At 43.8% G+C, this 23,130-nt stretch overlaps 1 protein-coding gene across 6 annotated transcripts in view; it reads right to left on the minus strand.

Annotated features, from left to right (window-relative positions):
* The window catches only part of CARD14 (caspase recruitment domain family member 14), a 462,412-nt gene that overhangs the window by 55,294 nt on the left and 383,988 nt on the right, over positions 1 to 23,130 (minus strand). For all 6 annotated transcript variants that reach the window (XM_085617432.1, XM_085617431.1, XM_085617433.1 and 3 more), the window contains one exon: positions 4,391 to 4,517. In XM_085617432.1, coding sequence (XP_085473558.1) covers positions 4,391 to 4,517 — 127 coding nt within the window. The remainder of the gene's footprint in view (positions 1 to 4,390; positions 4,518 to 23,130) is intronic.

Raw genomic sequence — 23,130 nt, forward strand, 5'->3', positions numbered from 1 at the left:
ATTATAGTTAGGCTCAGATTTCACTCGTACAAAACCAGTGAAATTCAGCAGATATACTTACATGAGCTAACTATAACTTACGACCCCGCAATGCACTGCTTATAACCTCACATACTACATCATTCATGACATGGTCTACTTCCTAACTAGAACGTCCCTTTAACCTTTGTTTTTTTAAAGTGAATTTCTATGGCTTTTTAACTAGTAGTCGCGTTTGCAGAGTAATGGAGAAAGGGGGCGGGTTGTCTGACCAGATCTCAGGAATCGTGATGTGGGTGACTTACTGGAGGTAACAGGAGGGCTTATTGGCCCCCAAAGACCTTCAGCATCCAACCAGCAGTGAGCCAGGTGGCATGGCTGCTGAGTGGTGGAGAAAGGTGGCGTGGCCTCTGACGACCTCTCTGCATTCCCGCTGTTTGGGACTTATTGGAGGTAACAAGGACAATTGTTGGCCATCATGGACCCTCAGAATCCAAGGGGACCTCATTTCCCAACCAGCAGTGAAACAGAAGGCCCATTTGCAGAGTGGTGGTGAAAGGGGGTGTGGTCTATAAAGTCCTCTCAGCAATCACGCTGTGTGGGACTTACTGGAGGTAACCGAAGGGCTTGTTGGCCCCCAAGGATCCTTGCCATCCAAGGGGTCTTAATGCCCCAACCAGCAGTATGATTGGAGTTGTGTTTGCAGAGTGGAAGAGAAAGGGGGCATGGCCTTCGAAGACCTCTCAGCAATCCCACTGTGTGGGACTTACTGGAGATAACAGGTGAGCTTGTTGGCCCCCAAGGACCCTCTGGAGCCGAGGGGACTGCATCCCCCAAGCAGCAGTGCGGCAGGAGATGCATTTGAAAAGTGGTGGAGGAAGGGAGCGTGGCCTCCGAAGATCTCTCAGCAATCCCACTGTGTGGGACTTAGTGGAGGTAACCAGATTGCTTGTTGGCCCCCAAGGACCCAGGGCAGCCAAGGAAACATCATTCCCACGCCAGGAGGTGCCATTTGCAGAGTAGTGGAGAAAGGGGACAGGACCTCTGGCGACTTACCGTTTTTTAAAAATATTTGTTTGGCCAATTTTAGCCCTGGGGACCATATCCCCCAGGGCCAGACCTTTTTAAAAAAAAAATAAGTTTGGGGGGAAGCGGACACCTCCCGGGTCTATTTCATCCCCAGGGACACCATCCCCAGGGCCGGACCCTCTTATGGGTGCACTGGTTCCACCAGGGTACCCAGTTACTTTTTTAGGGGACCCTGGGGGGATCCTCTAGGCCCTCACGAACGTGCCGGCTCCCTGCCTCCTACGGGAGCCAGCATTGCTTTTACACATAGGGAGATACTAAACATGCAGCTCCCTGTGTGTAAAAGCAATTGTGCTCTGCTTCTAGCAAGCAAGAGCATTTTTTCTGCTCTCGCTTGCTAGAAGTGGAGCACGGTTTTCTATGGCTTGGCGGGAGCTTTAAAGTTCCAGCCAAACCATGACAAACAGCTAGGTCCTGGGGGTGGGCACCCTGGTACATAGCAGGAGCCAGCCCTGGCGGGGGGGGGGGTGTCCCCAGGGCCATCGATAGCTCTAAGAGGGGGGCCGTGTGGCCCACCTCCTTTCTTCAATTTTGCCTCGGGGAGGTGGCGGTCCCCTGGGCTGCGTGGGGGGGTGGTCAGCGAGGACTCCCTGCATGTTTTATAATTAAAGCCCCAAGCAGGTGGCACCCCGGGGCTGCAGGGAGGTCTGCGTGGCTCACTTGCATTCCTTAAACATAAAGCCCCGGGGAGGTAGCAGTCCCTGGGGCATCCAAGAGAATCCCCCATTTATAAATAAAAAAAAGCCCCGGAAGTTGGTGGTCCCGGGGCAGCAGGGGAAGCTATAAGGGCCTCCCCGTATTTTTTTTCAAATCAAGCCCCAGGAAGCTGGTGGTTCCCGGGGCATCAAGAAGCCCCAGGAGGGGGGCCCGTGCGCCCCCCCCCTCCTTTATTAAAATGCAGACCGGACCTGGGCCACCCGGGTGCCGATTAGTTATGAAGCACGTGAACCTGCGCTAAAAATCTTTTTTTTTACATTTTCGGCAAGATCCATGTATCCCGCCAACAGTTTTGGGAAATAATGCTTTTTTGGGGTCCTGTGGGGTCCACTTGGGCCCCCGCCCCGCACCCACAAGAGGCCATGTAGGGGGCCTGCGTTTCAGCTAATGATAGATCATTAACCTTCTTTATATAATACTTTTCAAATTTCTTGGAAAGTCACCGGTCACATTTAGGCACACTTTAAACAAATTGTGTCAGAGCAGCTACTCATAGTTCCTAAAAGCCGGCATTATTCTTTCTGCTTTGATGCTCATTTCTTCTATTTAGTTAGGGAAAACCTCAGAAAATTCAAACATGTTAACAGAACAGGCTCCAAACTCACGCCTTCTCTAAAGAACATAACAAAAGTATACATTCAAGTGATATCCCAGGTGGAGGTACAATTGCATTAGTTCACGTATTGATTTAGTCAAATAAAAATCTTAGACAGCCCAAATTACTGAGCAGAACAGGCTCTCCATCCCATACTGAGCACCCAATGTGGTTAGATGTTCAGCTCATTTCTCACGTCACAATATGATAAAAATGGTTTACATATTTATGGGTCGTGACCACATCAAGTCTACAGAATCTGTCAAAATCTGTCACACTTCAGTAATTGACATAGAGTCAAAAACTCGTCCAAGTATACTGTAACTGTAATGTCTCTGCAGTTGTTTTTTGATACGTGTGCAGTGTGGTCTGTTTGTTGAAGAAAAAGGACTTCCTTTTTGGTCCATCAACTTTCTACATGCTCATGTACATTTGTTAGTCTGAATTCACATGTTGTTTTCAGATTGCATGTGCTTGTTAACTCCAATGAATGAGCATTCGTTAGAATGAATGTATAATTTATAGTCCAACTCAGATCCACATTTTACGATAGGTCAAGAAGTGTTGTTCTTACTGGCTTTGTTAATTTTCTCCAAAAGTTAATATGTTCAGATAATGTCTGACTATACAGCAATTAACAGCTTTGTGAAACTGCACATCATGTTTTCTGGATAAACTTGTATCTTTTGTTAAACTCTTTTGCATAAAAATGCCTGAATTATTTTTTACTACGTTTTAAGTATACCCATTAAGTACAGTAGTTTCTAAGTACTGGTCAACTTACTGGAAATGTCATGCAGAACATTTTTCAGTTATTTTAGTTTTTTGTATTTTGATTTTACATTAAAAAGAACCCATAAATGGAACTAGAATACAATGAAATCCTGCATTATAGGCAAATATGTCTTCACTGGAAAACTTCGTAGGGGAAGTTATGGTTGTCTATCAGAACATCAAATCAGTGTATTAAAAAATCTATAAAATTCCCTGAAAATCTGTAATTGAGGGTGTGTTATAGTCAGGGACCAAAACAAACGAAAAAGCACAACTGGAAATCCTCGATTATTATCATCCAGTAAACCAATAATCAATCACCTTGCCCAAGATGCTCATGACATCACAGATTACATCTTAATTGATGCCTCGTATGACTCTCATATATCGTGGAAAGTAACCAAAACGTCCCTTAAAACAAATGTCCAGTGTATCTATTGGTAGTATAATCTCATACTTTAACAACTGCCCTGATGAGGCCCGTATCCCTAACTACGTAACCACTGGTAATGGGCTATACCCTGTGGCCAGTTTCTCTGCACCAACTGGGGATGTGCGCTGTAGTGTCTGGTCTGGCCATGACGTATAGCCTTGTCATGTGCCTAATGCCACTGACCTTAAAATGTACCTGGCACAGTCTTTCACCTTGCACTGTACATATAACCCCGACCCCACAGCCTGCTGGTCCTGGCCATTGATGCTGCTTTGCTGTCAATCGGCACAGGGAATAGTTTTGAGACATATCGAAGGCCAGTACCCTATCATCAAATCCCATAGAAGCATTGCCTACTGCCATGCACAGTGGGCACCGGGCACACTACCCGTCAAATATAGCGTCCTTTGGCTCTGCTTTGTAGCCAGCTTCCATCTAACTCAATGACCTCCATCACTACTCTTCCCTCTCCTGCTCCTCCTCCTATCTGCATCACTTCTTTGCCTCTTCCCACCCTTCAACCTCTCCAATTACTCTTTCCCTCACGGCTGCTGAATACTCTTTCTCCAAATGTCCCACTCCTCTACTACACGTTATACCTCTCCCTTTCCCTTCCGGTCTACCAACGCTCTCACATGTGCTTTCTAATCTGTCCAGGGCTGTTTTCTTAACCATCACCTTGAAAGCCTTCTAGATCAGAGGGTGGGACCGGACAAAAGTATTTATGTGGTCACAATATTTTATGAAAAGCAGGTCAAAATTAAAAAGTAATCCCTGTTTGTGGGACATTGCAGGAATCTTACGGTCAATGTTATAGCGGATCGAAAGGCAGCAGAACCCTTTCACCCTCCTCAGGATCCACTCGGCCTCCTCCAAAGTCACATCTTCCAGCAGGAACTTGTTAGCCGGGTCCATGACATCAAAGTCCGCCTAAGAAAGCCAGAAGCAAACAGCCAGTTAGACATGGGGTTTGGTAAGCTGGAGCAGCATCATTTAGGCTCTGCCTTTATTTGTCACAATTTTACAATTATATACTCACATCTGACATTATAGTCAGTGTGGGCCCGATTCACAAAGGTAAACTAAGATCTGATATCTAAGTTTAGACCTGAATTCCAAGTTTAGACCTGAAATCTAACTTTAGAACTGAATTCTAACTTTAGACCTGAAGGCTAAGTTTAGACTTCAGGTCTAAAGTTAGAATTCAGTTCTAAACTTAGATTTCAGGTCTAATAGTACCTTTGTGAATTGGACCCTGTGTGCCATAAATTCTTTAATGTGTGTGAATCATTTAAATGTATTAATGAAATATAATCATCATAGGGATTGGAGGTTTATATACTAACGTACAGTTGAAACATGTAATCATGTACTCTTTTATTTACGTTTTGCATTTACTCTTAAAGGTATACCTGCGTATGTATACTCATGTATTTGAAGTTCATATGGAGTTCTGAGTCAGCTTAGCCTGACTAAAGGCCTGAATTGAAATACGTTTAGTTTTGCCAGTATATTATTTCTTTCTATTCACAGGTGCATTGTCATGCTTCTCGTTAGTTAAAGAAAGGCGTATTGTTTATATTAGATTGATGATAGTGAGGCCTGAAGGGAAGAGCTTGTAAGTGAACGTGGAGAATTAATGGTCAGAAGAGGCTTTCTGTTCCGCATGTATCAGGATGGTGAGATTTTCAAGGTTGCAGTTTACAGTTCAAGTGTCAATCTGATGGGTATTTAAATGAGGGTGCGAACGCTCCTCTCAAGTAATGATTTGGTTGGTTCCTGGTGGTGTAAGAGGAGATAAGGATGTTTCTGAATCTCCTGTTATTTTTATTGGTTTTCACACTTAGACAGTCAGACTCCTTTTAGACTTGGAGAGGGACACACCTCTCTGCTTTCATTTTTCCTGCCTTAGGCTAAACACTTATTTCCTTTCCAACACTTCTACAGAAGTCTATATTAGCCTGACACCTTCTAACCTCCCTAACTAGAAATCCGGGATAGATGTCCTGTAGTCCATCTAGGTTTAGAACAGTGGGGTAAGTTTCTTTATGGAACACCTATTTACTTTAATTTGTTTTATTATTGTTGTGGCTGTCACTATTCTGTACCTCATCTTATTATGGCTCAATCTACTGAGATACCTGATGATACTGACTTACCTGATGTATTGTTGTATTTTTTCAACTTATTTTTACTCTGCTTACATATTAGATTGATTAGTATTCTAAAACAAAATCCACTAAACTAAACTTGGTGATTCTTGGTCATTGTGGAGTAACTTTGGCTTCACAAGCTAGAAATGTATTGTTGATGTCTTCTACCTTACAGTGCCTCAAGTTAACCAGCAAAGGTCCATACGACCAATGGGGAAAGATCTTTAACGACTTCACTAAAGGATTGCGTTGTTAGTACCAGTGTGCTGTCACAGCCATGGGCACAGTTGAAGTCACAATGTGTGAGGGGAGAATAAATCAAACTCAAAAACTCTAAGGTAATTCTACTTCCCTGGCCCTTCCGTCCTAGGATTGGAGCACCCAATAGCAATAAGAGGTACAAAAGAAGGTGCATCTTTAATTTAAGAAAAAAGCTTTGACAAAGTTAGTCTTTTTATAGTATAAAAAAATCAGTTTGACGATTGTACAATTTAGTGTGACAGGATGGCTAGGGCATGTGTTCTAAGAAAGCAAATAAGTTGGAGCTCCGATTTATCCAGGTCACGTTGTTTTGAAAAGTACTATACAATAATAGTGTTAGAGGAAAGCCAGGCCTGGAGACTATTCGCAGTGTGAAATCAAAAGCAGTTCTGGATACTTACATGAATCTGTTTAGCAGGCAAAGTAAACACGGAGAAATTCAATGAGCCAGGTATTCTCTGACTACCTTCAATATTAATGTATCTGTGTCTTTCTTTGTATATAATATAATAACAGTGTGAGAGTAAATACAGGTCTGGAGACTAAGGCCCCCATTAGGATGGCGGGCGGATCGCCACCGCCGGGTCGGCGGTGGTAATCCGCACGCCAGATGGCCCCGTATCACCCCCTGCCATATTAGTATGGGGAGGGGCTCCACGGCGGACGGAAAGACCGTCCGCCGCTTTTCGGCGGTCGGAGTCCCGAATGGACAGAAAAGGCCCTTAATATGGTGGTGGTGCCTGCATATTAGTATGTGGCATTTACAATGCCTTTCCATGGCGGATACTCAGCCATGAAAAAAGGCATGCGGATTTCGCTCTGGTGGCCCGTTGCGGGCCCCCAGGGGGGTGGGGTGGTTGGGGGGCTGCACTTGGGGGGTACCTATGGTACCCCCCAACATTGGCATGGACAAGGTGGCTGTCACGTTGTGCATGCCAATGCACACCATGCATTATTGATATTGCGGCGGGTGCTGCTTACAGCACTGCCCGCCGCAATGTTGATAATGCGGTATGCGACCACCAGGGTGGAGGTCGCATCCTGATTCTCATGGTGGGACTGCCGCACCTCTTGCGAACATTAAACAAGCCTGTGTCTGTAAGTCTCTAACAGCCTCCAAAATATATATATATATATATATATATATATATATATATATATATATATATATACATACATATATATTCATATATATATATATGTTTTCTCCAATGAAAAGCATGCTGGGCGCGGTAGTCCCGATTCTTCCCCCTTGGTGGGGTCCGTTGTTAGAACAACAATTATCTGCCAATGTCAATATCCATTGTCTTCACAGCCCTCCGGTGGGCTTCAGGTCTGTTTTATCGCCCCAAAAATGTTAACATTTCCTGCGCTGGAACAGGCTGTGATTTTCACAGCCACACAGACCTTCTTTCAATGATGGTGGCGGTGCATGCTTCCACGGCTGGAGCAGCATTTTTGGGGCCACCAAGGGGGAAGAATCGGGACTACCGCGCCCAGCATGCTTTTCATTGGAGAAAACATGCAAATGTAAGGGGAAATACTACGTGGCAATCCAGTTCTGTTGTTACAACATGCCCACCCTATGATTAAGGTGCAGGTGTGCACAGAAACGCGTCAGGGACTTTAAATGCAGGTCTGGTGAATCGCTTCTTGTTTGAATTAAAGTTCGGCTGAACAATTTCCTGTGGAGTGCTGTTTCAAAGCTTGGAGGCTTTTTTTGGGGAATATATATATATATATATATATATATATTCTCCCTCAAAATGCCCAAGCATATAGGGGCGCACTCACGGCAAATTGCGCCAGTCGGTTTCTCCCATCACAGGTGTCACCATCGGCATGAATAATGGACAGGACCATGCGAAACTGCTCTCAAAAATATTTTACTGTGTACCCGACGCGTTTCAAAGCACTCGCTTCTTCCTCAGAGGTCACAGTGAACAAACAGTCACAGGAAAGCTTCGTAGCTGCAAACTCCGCCTTTAGTAGGACGTGCATTGTACACGCTTTGCATCGTGGGACATGTAGTCAAAGACAAAGCATTTTCCACCTTTAGTAGGTCCTGTGTCTGTTCCTTTTGTGCTCATTTCATCACCCTAAGTGGGCCTCAGAGTAGTTGCCACAGTCTTGTTACGTCCCAAAATGCCGTGCCGCATATCGAGTTGGAAAGTTCCAAACAGCGGCCTCCTTCTTCCTGGATGTTGCTGCCCCCCACGGCAGGACTACCGTGTGTAAATATTCTCCCTCAAAATGCCCAAGCATATAGGGGCGCACACATGGCAAATTGCGCCAGTCGGTTCCTCCCATCACAGGTGTCACCATCGGCATGAATAATGGACAGGACCATGCGAAACTGCTCTCGAGAATATTTTACTGTGTACCTGACGCGTTTCAAAGCACTCGCTTCTTCCTCAGAGGTCACAGTGAACAAACAGTCACAGGAAAGCTTCGTAGCTGCAAACTCCGCCTTTAGTAGGACGTGCATTGTGCACGCTTTGCATCGTGGGACATGTAGTCAAAGACAAAGCATTTTCCACCTTTAGTAGGTCCTGTGTCTGTTCCTTTTGTGCTCATTTCATCACCCTAAGTGGGCCTCAGAGTAGTTGCCACAGTCTTGTTACGTCCCAAAATGCCGTGCCGCATATCGAGTTGGAAAGTTCCAAACAGCGGCCTCCTTCTTCCTGGATGTTGCTGCCCCCCACGGCAGGACTACCGTGTGTAAATATTCTCCCTCAAAATGCCCAAGCATATAGGGGCGCACTCACGGCAAATTGCGCCAGTCGGTTTCTCCCATCACAGGTGTCACCATCGGCATGAATAATGGACAGGACCATGCGAAACTGCTCTCGAGAATATTTTACTGTGTACCTGACGCGTTTCAAAGCACTCGCTTCTTCCTCAGAGGTCACAGTGAACAAACAGTCACAGGAAAGCTTCGTAGCTGCAAACTCCGCCTTTAGTAGGACGTGCATTGTGCACGCTTTGCATCGTGGGACATGTAGTCAAAGACAAAGCATTTTCCACCTTTAGTAGGTCCTGTGTCTGTTCCTTTTGTGCTCATTTCATCACCCTAAGTGGGCCTCAGAGTAGTTGCCACAGTCTTGTTACGTCCCAAAATGCCGTGCCGCATATCGAGTTGGAAAGTTCCAAACAGCGGCCTCCTTCTTCCTGGATGTTGCTGCCCCCCACGGCAGGACTACCGTGTGTAAATATTCTCCCTCAAAATGCCCAAGCATATAGGGGCGCACTCACGGCAAATTGCGCCAGTCGGTTTCTCCCATCACAGGTGTCACCATCGGCATGAATAATGGACAGGACCATGCGAAACTGCTCTCGAGAATATTTTACTGTGTACCTGACGGGTTTCAAAGCACTCGCTTCTTCCTCAGAGGTCACAGTGAACAAACAGTCACAGGAAAGCTTCGTAGCTGCAAACTCCGCCTTTAGTAGGACGTGCATTGTGCACGCTTTGCATCGTGGGACATGTAGTCAAAGACAAAGCATTTTCCACCTTTAGTAGGTCCTGTGTCTGTTCCTTTTGTGCTCATTTCATCACCCTAAGTGGGCCTCAGAGTAGTTGCCACAGTCTTGTTACGTCCCAAAATGCCATGCCGCATATCGAGTTGGAAAGTTCCAAACAGCGGCCTCCTTCTTCCTGGATGTTGCTGCCCCCCACGGCAGGACTACCGTGTGTAAATATTCTCCCTCAAAATGCCCATGCATATAGGGGCGCACTCACGGCAAATTGCGCCAGTCGGTTCCTCCTATCACAGGTGTCACCATCGGCATGAATAATGGACAGGACCATGCGAAACTGCTCTCGAGAATATTTTACTGTGTACCTGACGCGTTTCAAAGCACTCGCTTCTTCGTAAGAGGTCACAGTGAACAAACAGTCACAGGCAAGCTTCGTAGCTGCAAACTCCGCCTTTAGTAGGACGTGCATTGTGCACGCTTTGCATCGTGGGACATGTAGTCAAAGACAAAGCATTTTCCACCTTTAGTAGGTCCTGTGTCTGTTCCTTTTGTGCTCATTTCATCACCCTAAGTGGGCCTCAGAGTAGTTGCCACAGTCTTGTTACGTCCCAAAATGCCGTGCCGCATATCGAGTTGGAAAGTTCCAAACAGCGGCCTCCTTCTTCCTGGATGTTGCTGCCCCCCACGGCAGGACTACCGTGTGTAAATATTCTCCCTCAAAATGCCCAAGCATATAGGGGCGCACTCACGGCAAATTGCGCCAGTCGGTTTCTCCCATCACAGGTGTCACCATCGGCATGATGAGGGAGAATATATACACACGGTAGTCCTGCCGTGGGGGGTAGCAACATCCAGGAAGAAGGAGGCCGCTGTTTGGAACTTTCCAACTCGATATTGTGGGAGTATTAAAAAGCATCTTTCCATTTTTTAGTAGAAATGCCCATGAATAAAATTGCAAATCTGGCAATGCTAAGCCACCTTTATCCACCCTCCGTCTCAGCTTCTTCCAGGCTATTCTTGGGCCTTTACTTGCCCAAATAAAAGAATTCATTTGGCCCTGCAGTTTTTTAAGTGCTTCTTTATCAAATGGTAGGGAGACGGCATCAAACAAAAAAGATAGTTTTGGGAGCACCATCATTTTTATTAAATTGACTCGACCCAACAAAGTGAGTTGAAGGTGCACCCAGATTTTTAAAAGCCCATTAATCTCTTTCCTTGCCTTCTCGAAATTCATTTTTGTTAGTTTAGAAAGATCTTGCGGGATCAAAACACCCAAGTATCTCATTACCACCTTTTGACCTCCTTCTCCCCCTTCTAAGTTCCAAGACATAATTTCCGTCTTACTTCTATTTCATTGTAGCCCGATGCCTTCCCAAAATCCCTTGTTAGTGCGTTAATATTACCCATAGTTTTATGCAAGTTGGTAGTGTAAATGAGAATGTCATCTGCATAGAGGCCCAGTTTCTTGTTCCAACCTTGGAAATGGAAAGGTATGATCTCATGATCTTCCCTGATTCTTCTGGCCAGAGGCTCTATATACAGATTAAACAAAAGCGGTGATAGAGGACACCCTTGTCGCGTACCTCTACTGATAAAAATTGGGTCTGTTAAAGAACCGTTAACCAACAATCTGGCTTTTGGATGGCTTTATATAGCTCCCAGTATTCTGCAGAAGTTTAAACCCAAGTTTGCTGACCTTGCTGCTGCTTGTAGGAAGATCCAATTAACTCGATCAAAAGCCTTAGTGGCATCCAAAGCAATTACCGCCAATGGGAGCTCGTAGGTGGTTGCAAGGTCTATCGAACCTATTAGTGAGTGAGTTAGTTCCTTTAGGAACCTTCCACGAATAAATCTGTTCTAGTCCGTGTGGATCAGCTCTACCATGGGACCGTTCAATCTGTCAGCCAATATTTTTGTGAAGATCTTGTAGTCACAAAAGATCATTGAAAATCTCCAAGAGGAAGGGTATTAGTGTGTTCGCCAAAGCTTTATAAACCTCAGAAGGTAACCCGTCCGGGCCCGGGGCTTTGGCCTTCTTCCCTTGTCGTAATGCAAGCTCCACTTCCCCTTCCTTTATCTCCTGATTCAAACACCTAGATTTATCGGCTGAAATGATTAAACCTTGGGATATCCATGCTTGGACCTCTTCCTGAGTAGGTTTTAAATCTTCATGGTACACCTTACTATAGTGATTATAAAAGGCTTGTTGGATCTCCTCGTTGTTAGTGGTAAGGGCGCCCGTACAGACACTTTGGATCTGGTCAATCCTGTTTCTCACCTGTTCTTTTTTTGCTTTCCATGCCAACAACTTACTACAACCTTCACTGTATTCAAAGTGAGCTAACTTGCTGGCTTCCCATTTTTTTCTAACTCTGTCCTGTAAAACTGTTGACAATTTAGATTTTTCCCTCAGTACCTCTTGGAGAAAAATTCCCCGGGCTTTTTTCTGTAACTTGGGGTCAGAGAGATCTTTCTCTAGGGACTGGATCTTTTCCTCCACTACTGATAGCTCTTTACGATAATTACGTCTCTTCTCAGCCGCTAGTGTGCCTAACCTGCCTCTCAAGAAGGCTTTATAGGCATCCCAGATTACACCAGATGTGGCTGAACCCTTATTAAACAGGAAGAAATCCTCAGTTTCTCTAGCGAGTGTGGCCACTATATCCTCATCCTGTAAAATTGTGCGATCTAGCATCCATCTTGATTGGGAGACTTTCTCATATAAATCTCAATATAGAAGCACTGCCGAATGATCTGACAGGTGGGCACCAACATGCTCGACCTTTTGAATCCACTTAGTCAAGCTGCTGTCGGTGAGGAAATAGTCTATCCTGGACTGATATCTATATTTATGGTTGTGAAATGTAAAACCTTTTTTTTTTAGTCCAGCCTTCAGCCTCCAGATATCTTGAAGCCCCAACTGTGTCATGACTTGTTTAATGAGCATTGACATTTTTGGATTAACGCAGGCCCTACTGCCAGATGACCTATCTAAAGTATGATCCAGAACAGCATTGAAGTCGCCGGCCAGAATGATTGGATCAGAGGAGTCCACCAGTTCAGCTACTAATTCTCCCAGAGGAAGGACATCATCCCTATTGGGGCCATAATATCCCGCTAACATGAAAGGGTAACCTGAGATCTTTGCCTTCACCACTAGCCATCTGCTTGCTTTATCTGAAATATGTGTCCCGAACACGACTTGCGGCCCTTTTTTGACAAGGATCGCCACTCCCTTAGTGACTCCCAACTGAGATGAACAGACTACTTGGGATATCCAATTTTGGGTTCTAAAGAGGTCTAATCCCTCTTTCTCTGATAGGTGGGTCTCTTGTAATATAATGATCTCGGCTGGACAGTCTCTTAAATATTGTAGGATTTTATACCTCCTCCCTCGTACCCTAAGTCCGTTAACATTCCATGATAATACTCTTATTACAGCCTTGCTTCTTTCAGTCATTCATAAAAAAGAAAAAACAATAAAACACAATAAAATAACACCTAGGTGTTAGGAATGTTTTCAGAGGCTCTAGAGGATCTATTTTTTTTCCCATTGCTCCCCACCCTGTGCCCCCCCCACCCTCCCACTCCATAGAAAACCCCCCCCTGTAACTACATGGCTCAAGGCCATATGAGTGCCCCCCGCCTTCAAACGCCCCCAGCATAAACATTTTTTTTTTCTTTTTTTAGTTGATTAGATTATATTCGTGGCTTTTTATTTTTTGTTTTTTCCCTTCTCCCTTCTTTCCCCCTAACTGCCTGATTGGATACTTTTGATGAAGTCATCTAGCTTATCCACAGAATAGAAAATATGCATTTTATTATTCAGCATGACTTTCAAGTAGGCTGGAAACCTTAACTGGACTGAAGCGCCCACGCGTTTTAAGTTCTCGATCCTTTGCCCCATCTCCCATTGCCTGTTGGAGGTGGTAACAGAGACGTCCGATCTTATCTCGTATCTGGACCCATCCTCCTCGATTGATTTCAACCACAGAGCCTTGGAGAGGATTTTCTCTTTTAATGAGTAAGTTAGGAAATTTAATAGGATTCTCCTAGGCTTAGACCTGTTTGCATTGAGTCTAAAGGGGTCTCTATGGACACGTTGTATGTCCTTAGCTAGGTCTTCTTCCGACTCCTCTAGTTGGAGCTTATTCTTGATAAGTCTAACCACGTATGATTTAATATCATCACCTTCTCTGCCTTCAGGCACCTTCAAGATTTTTAAATTGTTTTGTCTCTGGAAATTTGCCAGCCTCTCAACTCTATCCATATTCTCTTTTTCCACAGTCTTCAGTTTCTCAATCTCGGCGCAGTTAGCCTGCACCGTCTCTCTGAGCTCCTTGACCTCTTCCTCCAGTGAGGTTGTTCTACTGCTGAGATCATCTATCTTCCTCTCCATGACCTCGCAAGCCTTTTTTATTTCAGACTGGTTAAATTCTGATATTTTGAATCTGTTCTTAATTTCAGCCGTCAAACCTGCTAGAAGTGCCCCCACTGATTTATCTTCTTTATCCACCAGTATAGGAGTCTCGTCGGGTTTTGTTCCAAATTTCCCTGGAATATTACTAGTATCAGTTACTGAGATGCATGCTTCGTCAGCCCTTCGGACTGGAAGATCTGGGAAGACTTCCGGAGATGTAGCCTTCTTCCCAGCGACTAAAGAATCATTTAAACCCGCCATAGTACTTTCCCCTAGGATTAATACCTTAGGCAGAACCCTAAAAAAGGTTTTAAGAGAGGGGGTGATTTTAATTTTAGGATCTAACCGGTTATTTTTTGAGGATCTTGGTGCGGACCTTTTGTGTCTCAAGTTTATATCAGAAGGTGGTATATTTTTGACTACAGTGTACCGGAACTCGGGGGGCCTCTGTACTTATCTCCTTTTCCCTCCCTATTATTTCAGCCTTCTCTCCAGCCCCCTCCTGCTCACCCCCCTCTATTTTCTTTTCGCTCTTATCACTTCTGTCCCCTCCTTCCCTCTTAATGCCTTTCCGCCCGCTCTTCTGCCCAGCAATAAGCTCTCTATTGCTCAGGGATTCCCTCTCAGCCTTGGCCCCTGGTGTTTCTGACAGACTTCGAAGGGCAGATATAGGTGCCCCCTCCGCCTTATCTCCAATAAATACTTTTTTTCTCCCCCTCCTTACTGTATTGGGGTAACGCTTCTGTGGGGGCGCTGTGATTTCCTCCTCGTGGATCTCCCGTCTTCCCAGCGAGACACACCTATCCCTCGTAGCTGCCTCCTCTCCCCTCTGCAAGTCGCCGTTACACTCCTTCCGGAGGAAGCCCCCTCTGCCTCCTCCTCCCCGGAAGGAGATTCTCGCTGGCGCACCTCTCCCCTTTCGGAGCTCCAGGGCCGCCCTGCACCAGGTCCGCTCCAGCGCCGTCTCGTCCGCTGAGGAAAGACACACAGAGCACTGTACCTAAACTCACTCCGAGTTCTCAAGCACCCAAGCCTTCGACGGTCGCTCCTTGCGTTCCTCCTCCACGCTGTGTACAACACGGTCCCGTCGCACAGACAGCCGAAGCTCCTAAGCAGGTATTTAGTGTCACTAAGTTTCTTCCTATTCTGTGCGGAAAGAGGGTTTTTCAGGTTTTTCAGAAAGGGTTTCGTGAAGGGTTAAAGCTTCTTCATCCTGGGTATTGAGTATTGGTTTAATTTAGCTTGCCGGGGACGCTTTCCCGGGAGCTACACCCGCGACCGGTTACTCACTGGCCGCCATGTTTTTTCCCTCGTCAAGTCAAATGATGGGAGAAACCGACTGGCGCAATTTGCCGTGAGTGCGCCCCTATATGCTTGGGCATTTTGAGGGAGAATATTTACACACGGTAGTCCTGCCGTGGAGGGCAGCAACATCCAGGAAGAAGGAGGCCGCTGTTTGGAACTTTCCAACTCGATATGCGGCACGGCATTTTGGGACGTAACAAGACTGTGGCAACTACTCTGAGGCCCACTTAGGGTGATGAAATGAGCACAAAAGGAACAGACACAGGACCTACTAAAGGTGGAAAATGCTTTGTCTTTGACTACATGCCCCACGATGCAAAGCGTGCACAATGCACGTCCTACTAAAGGCGGAGTTTGCAGCTACGAAGCTTTCCTGTGACTGTTTGTGCACTGTGACCTCTGAGGAAGAAGCGAGTGCTTTGAAACGCGTCAGGTACACAGTAAAATATTCTCGAGAGCAGTTTTTGTCCATTATTCATGCCGATGGTGACACCTGTGATGAGAGAAACCGACTGGCGCAATTTGCCGTGAGTGCGCCCCTATATGCTTGGGCATTTTGAGGTGGAATATTTACACACGGTAGTCCTGCCGTGGAGGGCAGCAACATCCAGGAAGAAGGAGGCTGCTGTTTGGAACTTTCCAACTCGATATGCGGCACAGCATTTTGGGACGTAACAAGACTGTGGCAACTACTCTGAGGCCCACTTAGGGTGATGAAATGAGCACAAAAGGAACAGATACAGGACCTACTAAAGGCGGAAAATGCTTTGTCTTTGACTACATGTCCCACGATGCAAAGCGTGCACAATGCACGTCCTACTAAAGGCGGAGTTTGCAGCTACGAAGCTTTCCTGTGACTGTTTGTTCACTGTGACCTCTGAGGAAGAAGCGAGTGCTTTGAAACGCGTCAGGTACACAGTAAAATATTCTCGAGAGCAGTTTCGCATGGTCCTGTCCATTATTCATGCCGATGGGGACACCTGTGATGGGAGAAACCGACTGGCGCAATTTGCCGTGAGTGCGCCCCTATATGCTTGGGCATTTTGAGGGAGAATATATATATATATATATATATATATATATATATATATATATATATATATATATATATATATATATATATATATATATATATATATATATAACAGCTCCTAAAAGCAGGACCTCAGCACTCACGGGACTTTGGTTCATTTTATTTTCAGCAAATGCATTTCGGAGTCACATATACTGCAACCAGGGGAGTCAGTGTTTCAATTGTAACCACGGCAGTGATGAGGGACAGTGGAGCCATCTACACGATAACAACTTGTTTGGGGGACAGAGTTTGACATTTTACAGAGGACTGGAAAACGTCAACCTTATTGAAGCTACTGTGGGAGAGAAAATCTCGTTTTTCCCTTCATGCAAAATACATTCTGCATTGAGTATCAGAGACTATATGAAATTGATTATTGGGAAAAACGAACAGCACCTATTGTATTTACATAAAGGATATATGCATACAGCCATGGCTGCCATAATATCGCAAGTAATAGCATCTATTGTGCGAGTCCTTTGTTGCTGTCATCTCTCGAGCCCTCCAATGGAATTGCTTGCTGAGTGATTTAAACACAAGTGTATGATGGCGTTTTAAAGAGCACTGATGAAGGCATAGTGCCGAAATGCATTTGCTGAAAATAAAATGAACCAAAGTCCTGTGAGTGCTGAGGTCCTGCTTTTTGGAGCGGTTATATTTTACGTGACTCACCCTTCGCGCTTGCAGGAAATAGCACCCGTCCAGAGTTCAGCAGAAAGGGTGCACATATATATATATATACACACACACACACGCACATATATATTTTTAGCATTTATTTATTAGTAGTGGGAGAGAGCAAAGGCAGACTTGCAGACTACAGCTTTAATTCTAAACCGCCATTATATTACAGTGGTAAACGTCTTTGTCAGTAATCTAATTGGAGTTGTCCGAAACACAATTATTGTTGAAATTAGAAGTGGGGGGCTGGTGTTTTGGGGAATAACACTCATCAGCATTTTGACACGTTTATAGTGAGGAGTGAATAGTAGACTGGGTAGGCTTAATTTCCAGAGAAACACGTCCAACACATAAATATCAAAGACAACACTATATTTACTAGACAGAATCTTTATATTATGGCAAACCAAAACTAAAGCCTTTGTCAGTGCTTGTGTGGCCAATGTTTTGGGAAGAAAACCATGAAACTATATCAAAGAAGAGGGACATTACAAAACCGTACCTATATGAATTGAACACATTAGATGTTTAAGTGCATAACTTTAAGCATTCTGGTAGATGTAAACTGCAGGCCTAGTGTTAAGTACAGTGGTGCCATACACATGGAATCTAATGTCATAGTAGGCAGTGTCAGCATGTGCAACTTCAAGGTGTGCAGTGCCACAGTATGTTGTCTTGAAAGAAGGCAGTTCAGGGTGTGCCCTGTCAGTGGGCTCTCCTACTGTACTAGTGTTATGATTAGTAGCTCTGTCAGCTTGTGCCCTGACAGGGTAAGCACTGGTACAGTGGGCAGTTTCACAGTGGGAGAGGTCTTTGCAGGCCGTGTCAGGGTCTAAAGTATTAATGTGATGTGCGAGTGTCTGCACGGTTGATGTGCAGAGTCTGGACCGATGCCACCATAAAGCAAGAATACGTAGTGATCCTACACTGCCACTAGCAGTGGGCGTCATGTTTCAGCCATAAACTACAAATGTGGCTCTTTTCTAAAGGCTGGAAGATGGTGTAAAATATGCTATTTAGCCAGCTACCTCAAAAATCCTTGGTCAGTTTTTGATAGGGGAAGGCTTTATTTCTGGGTCTGTGGTGCCGATGTGTGAGGGGTTCTATGCAGAGTGATTGTTTGCACTGTCACGGTGGGCAGTGTCTTGGCCTGCAATATTAAGGTGGCATTATCACCATGTGGGGTGCCTGTGTGGAAAGGGACTAGCCTTTGCATACCGGGTTCTCCCTTGTGGCATATTATAGACAGCACACAACTGTCCTTCTGTGCACCGCAGTGCACGATTAAGTCTACTGCGGCGAAGACTGACACAGTGCACCATTTCCCAACAAATGTGATGTTCCCTGTGCAGCTGTGAACCCAGACTTTCACTAGAAACAGCACATTCGTGAAAGACAGACCAACCGTGTGATGTCTCCGGTTTGCCTATCACTGTGCAGGAAGCAACCGCCCTGAATTTGAAAGGGAAGACAGAAATCCCCCTGCAGGTGGGTGCAGTGAATGATTGTGCACGCCAGCAGGGCAAATTACCGGCGGCCCATGGGATCACCTTTTTCTCCTTTCAAAAGTTGCCCTCAGAGGCGCACTAACAGCGTCACCTCAATGTGGCAAACAGTCAGTGTGCCCCTGACAGCTCCTTTGCCTGTGTGCCCGTGTCTGTAATAAGTGTTTCCTCATTTGTAAATGAGCAAATGCCTCCTTGACATCACACTGTCACACATGAGGAACAGGCACAATCGCTATTAAAGAAGGGCCGCATGAGCCTCTGCAGGCCCTTCTGTAATACCAAAGTGCTAAGGTGCACACACCCGCGTGGGTCTATACATACATATAGTCACCTAAAAACAAAGTTAAAGTTAGTTATAATTATGATGCTAAAACTGAAAAGCACTGAAATGTACAAGTTATGGTTAAGGGCCCAATCCCTATCTCACACAAAGCCATGCAAACCATAACTCGTATGCCAAATACAGTGCTCGTGATCTCACCCTTACTGAACCAGATGCAAATACAAACTTTGTATATTATTTTACAACTAAGATTACATGTCACATGACTCTTACTACTAGATAAATATGAATGTATTATCATTAATTTAATCGGTTTGTTTATGTTTTGCTGTTTACTTTTATTTAACTTTTAGGTGTTGTTATATATTGGTAAAAATACTTTGAGGACACCCCATTAGAAGGCGTGACCTAATGGCTTTGCCAATGTTTGTTGTAATTAATGTCTTCGCACAATTCACTGCAGTCAAGATGGCTCCGCAGCATCATCCCTTATGAGAAATAGGGAGGAAGTTACTTGGACTACACTGCATATACTCTCAAGCACTGTACTTTCAATAATTTAGCAGAAGTGATGCTCAATTCACTTGCCTGATGTTGCCTGGTCTAACGTTCCTGCCCGTCTTTCTTATTGTGGAAGCTAAACGCAGGTTGGGAAGAGGGGAGAGCCAGATGCAGAAGTAAGATAAAGGGACCTTTATGGTAAATTTATTAGTCATGGTTCATAGGCTCTCTTCGGGTCCCACCTTCCCTCCCTCCATTTACCAAAACTATCACTACGCGTTTTTAGAGTGCAATATCTCATAAATTGTGAACTCTCAACTACCCACTTTACCTTCGTAAACTCGCTAATTGATTCTTCTCAAGCTGCTAGCCACCATTCCGGTCATTTCCTTTGGCCATCATTTGTGACTTTCCGAGGGACTCATCCCTTAGGTCTGTGTAATTTAACTTGTACATTGCCTCCTCAGCAAACTAATCTGTTGTAAAATCAAGAATTCAAGGAATACACAGAGGACACTCTGACTCTTTTGATGCTTGACAATGACAACAACCTCGTGGAGGCATATGGACGTACCTCGGTTTCATTTCTGGTTTTTCATCCTAATTGTTCAGAGCAACAACCTGTTTTCTGCTTTTGAAAACAATTAGGAAAATTCTCCAAGTCGTTATTTCTGAATTTCATTTTCAAATCATGCACTTTCTAGTTGCCTTCCGTCTGAATTACGGGAATACCTTATACTTGGTTCTTACTATATATCAAACTCAACGTCTTCACGAGGTGCAGAATATGGCTACCCAGGTACTCAAGTGTCTCCTAAGTTATGCATCCTCCTCCAGTCTTCTCCATCAACTATATTAGCTGTCAATTAAAAAATGTATTTGCTTCAAGTTCTTAACATCTGGCACAATCCCTCTTTACTTGCTATGTCTCATAACGTGCTTTGCGCTCTTCTTCTGCATAACTGGTATTCCATAAAATCCGGTGTGTACACAAAGGTGGTGGCCCCTTTGACTATCTGGTCTGTAAATCCTGGAACAGGCTTTCTAAAGCTATTTGCACAAATTCCAGTCATTTGACTGAATGAAAATTGCTGAAGACTTGGCTATTCCCTTCTTAAATTTCATTAGAACCCACCAGTAATCTCTTGGTGCTAGCACTCCCACTGGATAACCGCATGCTTACGAAACCAAAACTAACGGGTCGCAGGCATCTATAATGATTAATAATACTTTATCCGGAGACAGAAACATTAGTCGGGTACTCATCAGGGATGCCCGATGTCACCCATTTTGTTCACTCCGTTTATCGAACCCTTGCCATGTGCTCTCCATTCAGATCAATCCATTGAGCCTCCTATGAGGGCAGCGCCTAAACTTAAGCTATATGCGGACAAAATGGTTTCATATTTAAAGGCAGATAAGAATAAAGTTCAACGTACTTTTAATAAGATTGCAGAGTTTACGGCCATAGGGGGCTATAAAATTCAACAAGTCAAATCCGAAGGTCTAATTTTTAATAGTTCCCCAACAATATTACCACCCGCTATGCAATCATCATTTTCAGCCACACGTCCGTTTAGCTATTTGGGAATTAAGGTAACAAATTACAATGATTTATATATGTTAAATTATGCTCCTTTGTTAATCAAAGTTTGTGCATTGCTTAACTAATGGAACAAACTTTCTTTTACAATTATCGGCCGCATATCACTTATAAAAATGAATTTATTACGGCTATATCTGTTTGCTTTCTCAAATGTGCCAATTAAGCTAACAAGGGCTTTTTTGGAGCCATAGAAAGCCAATTCCAGTCTTTTATTTGAAAGTCCAAGCAACCTATGGCTAAGCTGTTAGTACTTCCATTATCTCAGGAGAAGGGTGGGTTAGCTCTTACCTCTTTAAGAATTTACTATCAGGCCACTATTATAGGCTGGCTGATTTTAGCTTAAAAAAAATATAGCTGCAAGTGACTATTACTATCTGCATACTCTGTTAAAATTAAAACAGCAAAAATAGATCTGGCTACTTTTTTCATGATCCCAAGACTACCAAAGAGTACACGCTATAGGATGCCTCAAATAGTAGCAGATCGTACTAATTATATCTGGCGAGAATATCGGATCCCATATTACCACCCTCAGATGAAGCTTGAGGCATGTGCTGGCTTAGGGATGCTCCATACTAACACGTTGGGCAAATATGAGATTTCATACATTAGGCGATTTCTTTCATAACAATGGCATTATTTTTGGCAAAAACGTACTCATGACCACAGCTCATTGAATCCAACACTTTTCTTTAGCTACACTCAAATTAAACATGTTGGTTCATGTAATTCGGCTGAGCCGAATGTTACGCCAGAGATATTAGGACAAGCTTTTTTCATCGCACGGCTTAGGGAATTGGTAGTTGGTACAGACTTCTGAATCAACATTCAGGATTTGAAGTAATACCGAACCACATCAATAGCATAAGCAATATTACAGGTTGGATTATTACAAATCCATGTTTGAGTAAAAAAGCTATTTGAGCGGCCAGTTTTAAGCGTATGGGGTTTTTCTGTCAATGACTCCTTCACCCCTGCAAGAATAAATCTTTTTTATTATACTGCCGGTCCCTTTTATTTTAGACGTACATCTCAGTCTGGTGATTGGCTTCATATAATATTTACCTGTCCCAACTTGAATGAGTTCTGGATATAGATCTTTTTGGAAATAAGCAATTGGGAGGGAAGAGTGATTTTACTGGATCCCATGGGAGCCCTTTTTGGTGTCCCGTCGACTGCTTTTAATTTGAAGACCGAATTGAAGCAGCTCTGTTATATAGCATCTTTGGTAGCCAAATCATTAGATTTGGCAAATTGGAAATCTACTAAAATACCAACCATGAATCATTGTCGCAGTAGGATGGGTAAAGTGTATTGTCATGAGTTTATCTAGCAAAGCGATTAGGTGTTAGTAAGCATTTCAACAAAATTTGGTCAAGTTGGTAGAGTGTTTTGGGATCAGAGTAAGAAGTTAGGAATTAAGTCTGGGTGTAGGTGATATTTTAATAATCTAATAGCTTGTATTGCAAGGCCAAATGGGTATATTGGGACATCTCATAAATGCTATTTTTGATTATCAGACAGCCTGTTTTTGTATGAAATATGGTATAATCTTTTTATTTATTTAGAAGCAACATTAGCATGAATTATTAACAGCGTGATTAATTAAGATGTTTTAGGAACATTTTGTATGATCCAGAAATATAAATTTTGTATTTTGAAATGAAATTGATGATGCTATTAAATTTTTCCAATAATAAAAAAAATATATATTTATAAAAGTAGCAATAAGCCCTATTAACTCATGGCTTCCAGGGACTTTAACTTGCTTGCACAGATGTTTGTTTTGTCACAGTGGTTACTTTGCCATAAAGTGCTACTAGCTGTCTGGGCTCAAAAGCCCCGTGCTACTTTTCTGAAAAGCAAGCTTGCTCTTGTAATTCACCCTTTTTTCACCTAGTTGTGTTTCAGGTTTGCTTTTAAATCGGGATGTTTGTCTTGAAACATATTTCTGCACATCATTCATCAGTAGTCAAATGAACCTTAATTACTGGATAGGGTTCTCATTGATATCTTGATTGAAGAAGCCCTATTGCTTGACTCAAAAGTTGTTTATTAATCAAAGTTTCCATATCCCATTGGATGCTTTCTTGCATCTACAAGTTATTTTATGAGGGGTAAAATAAGAATTAATAACAGATCAAAACCTTACCCCATTGATGCCTTTTTATCGGGCTGACACCTGATTTGGTCAAGCCATTCGAAAAACAAATTTTTAACTCTATCAAATCCTGAAAGTTATGCTGCAGTTTCCTATTATAATTCATCTT

The sequence above is a fragment of the Triturus cristatus genome, chromosome 7 (assembly GCF_964204655.1).
Source record: "Triturus cristatus chromosome 7, aTriCri1.1, whole genome shotgun sequence".
In the NCBI taxonomy this organism is placed as follows: Eukaryota; Metazoa; Chordata; class Amphibia; order Caudata; family Salamandridae; genus Triturus; species Triturus cristatus.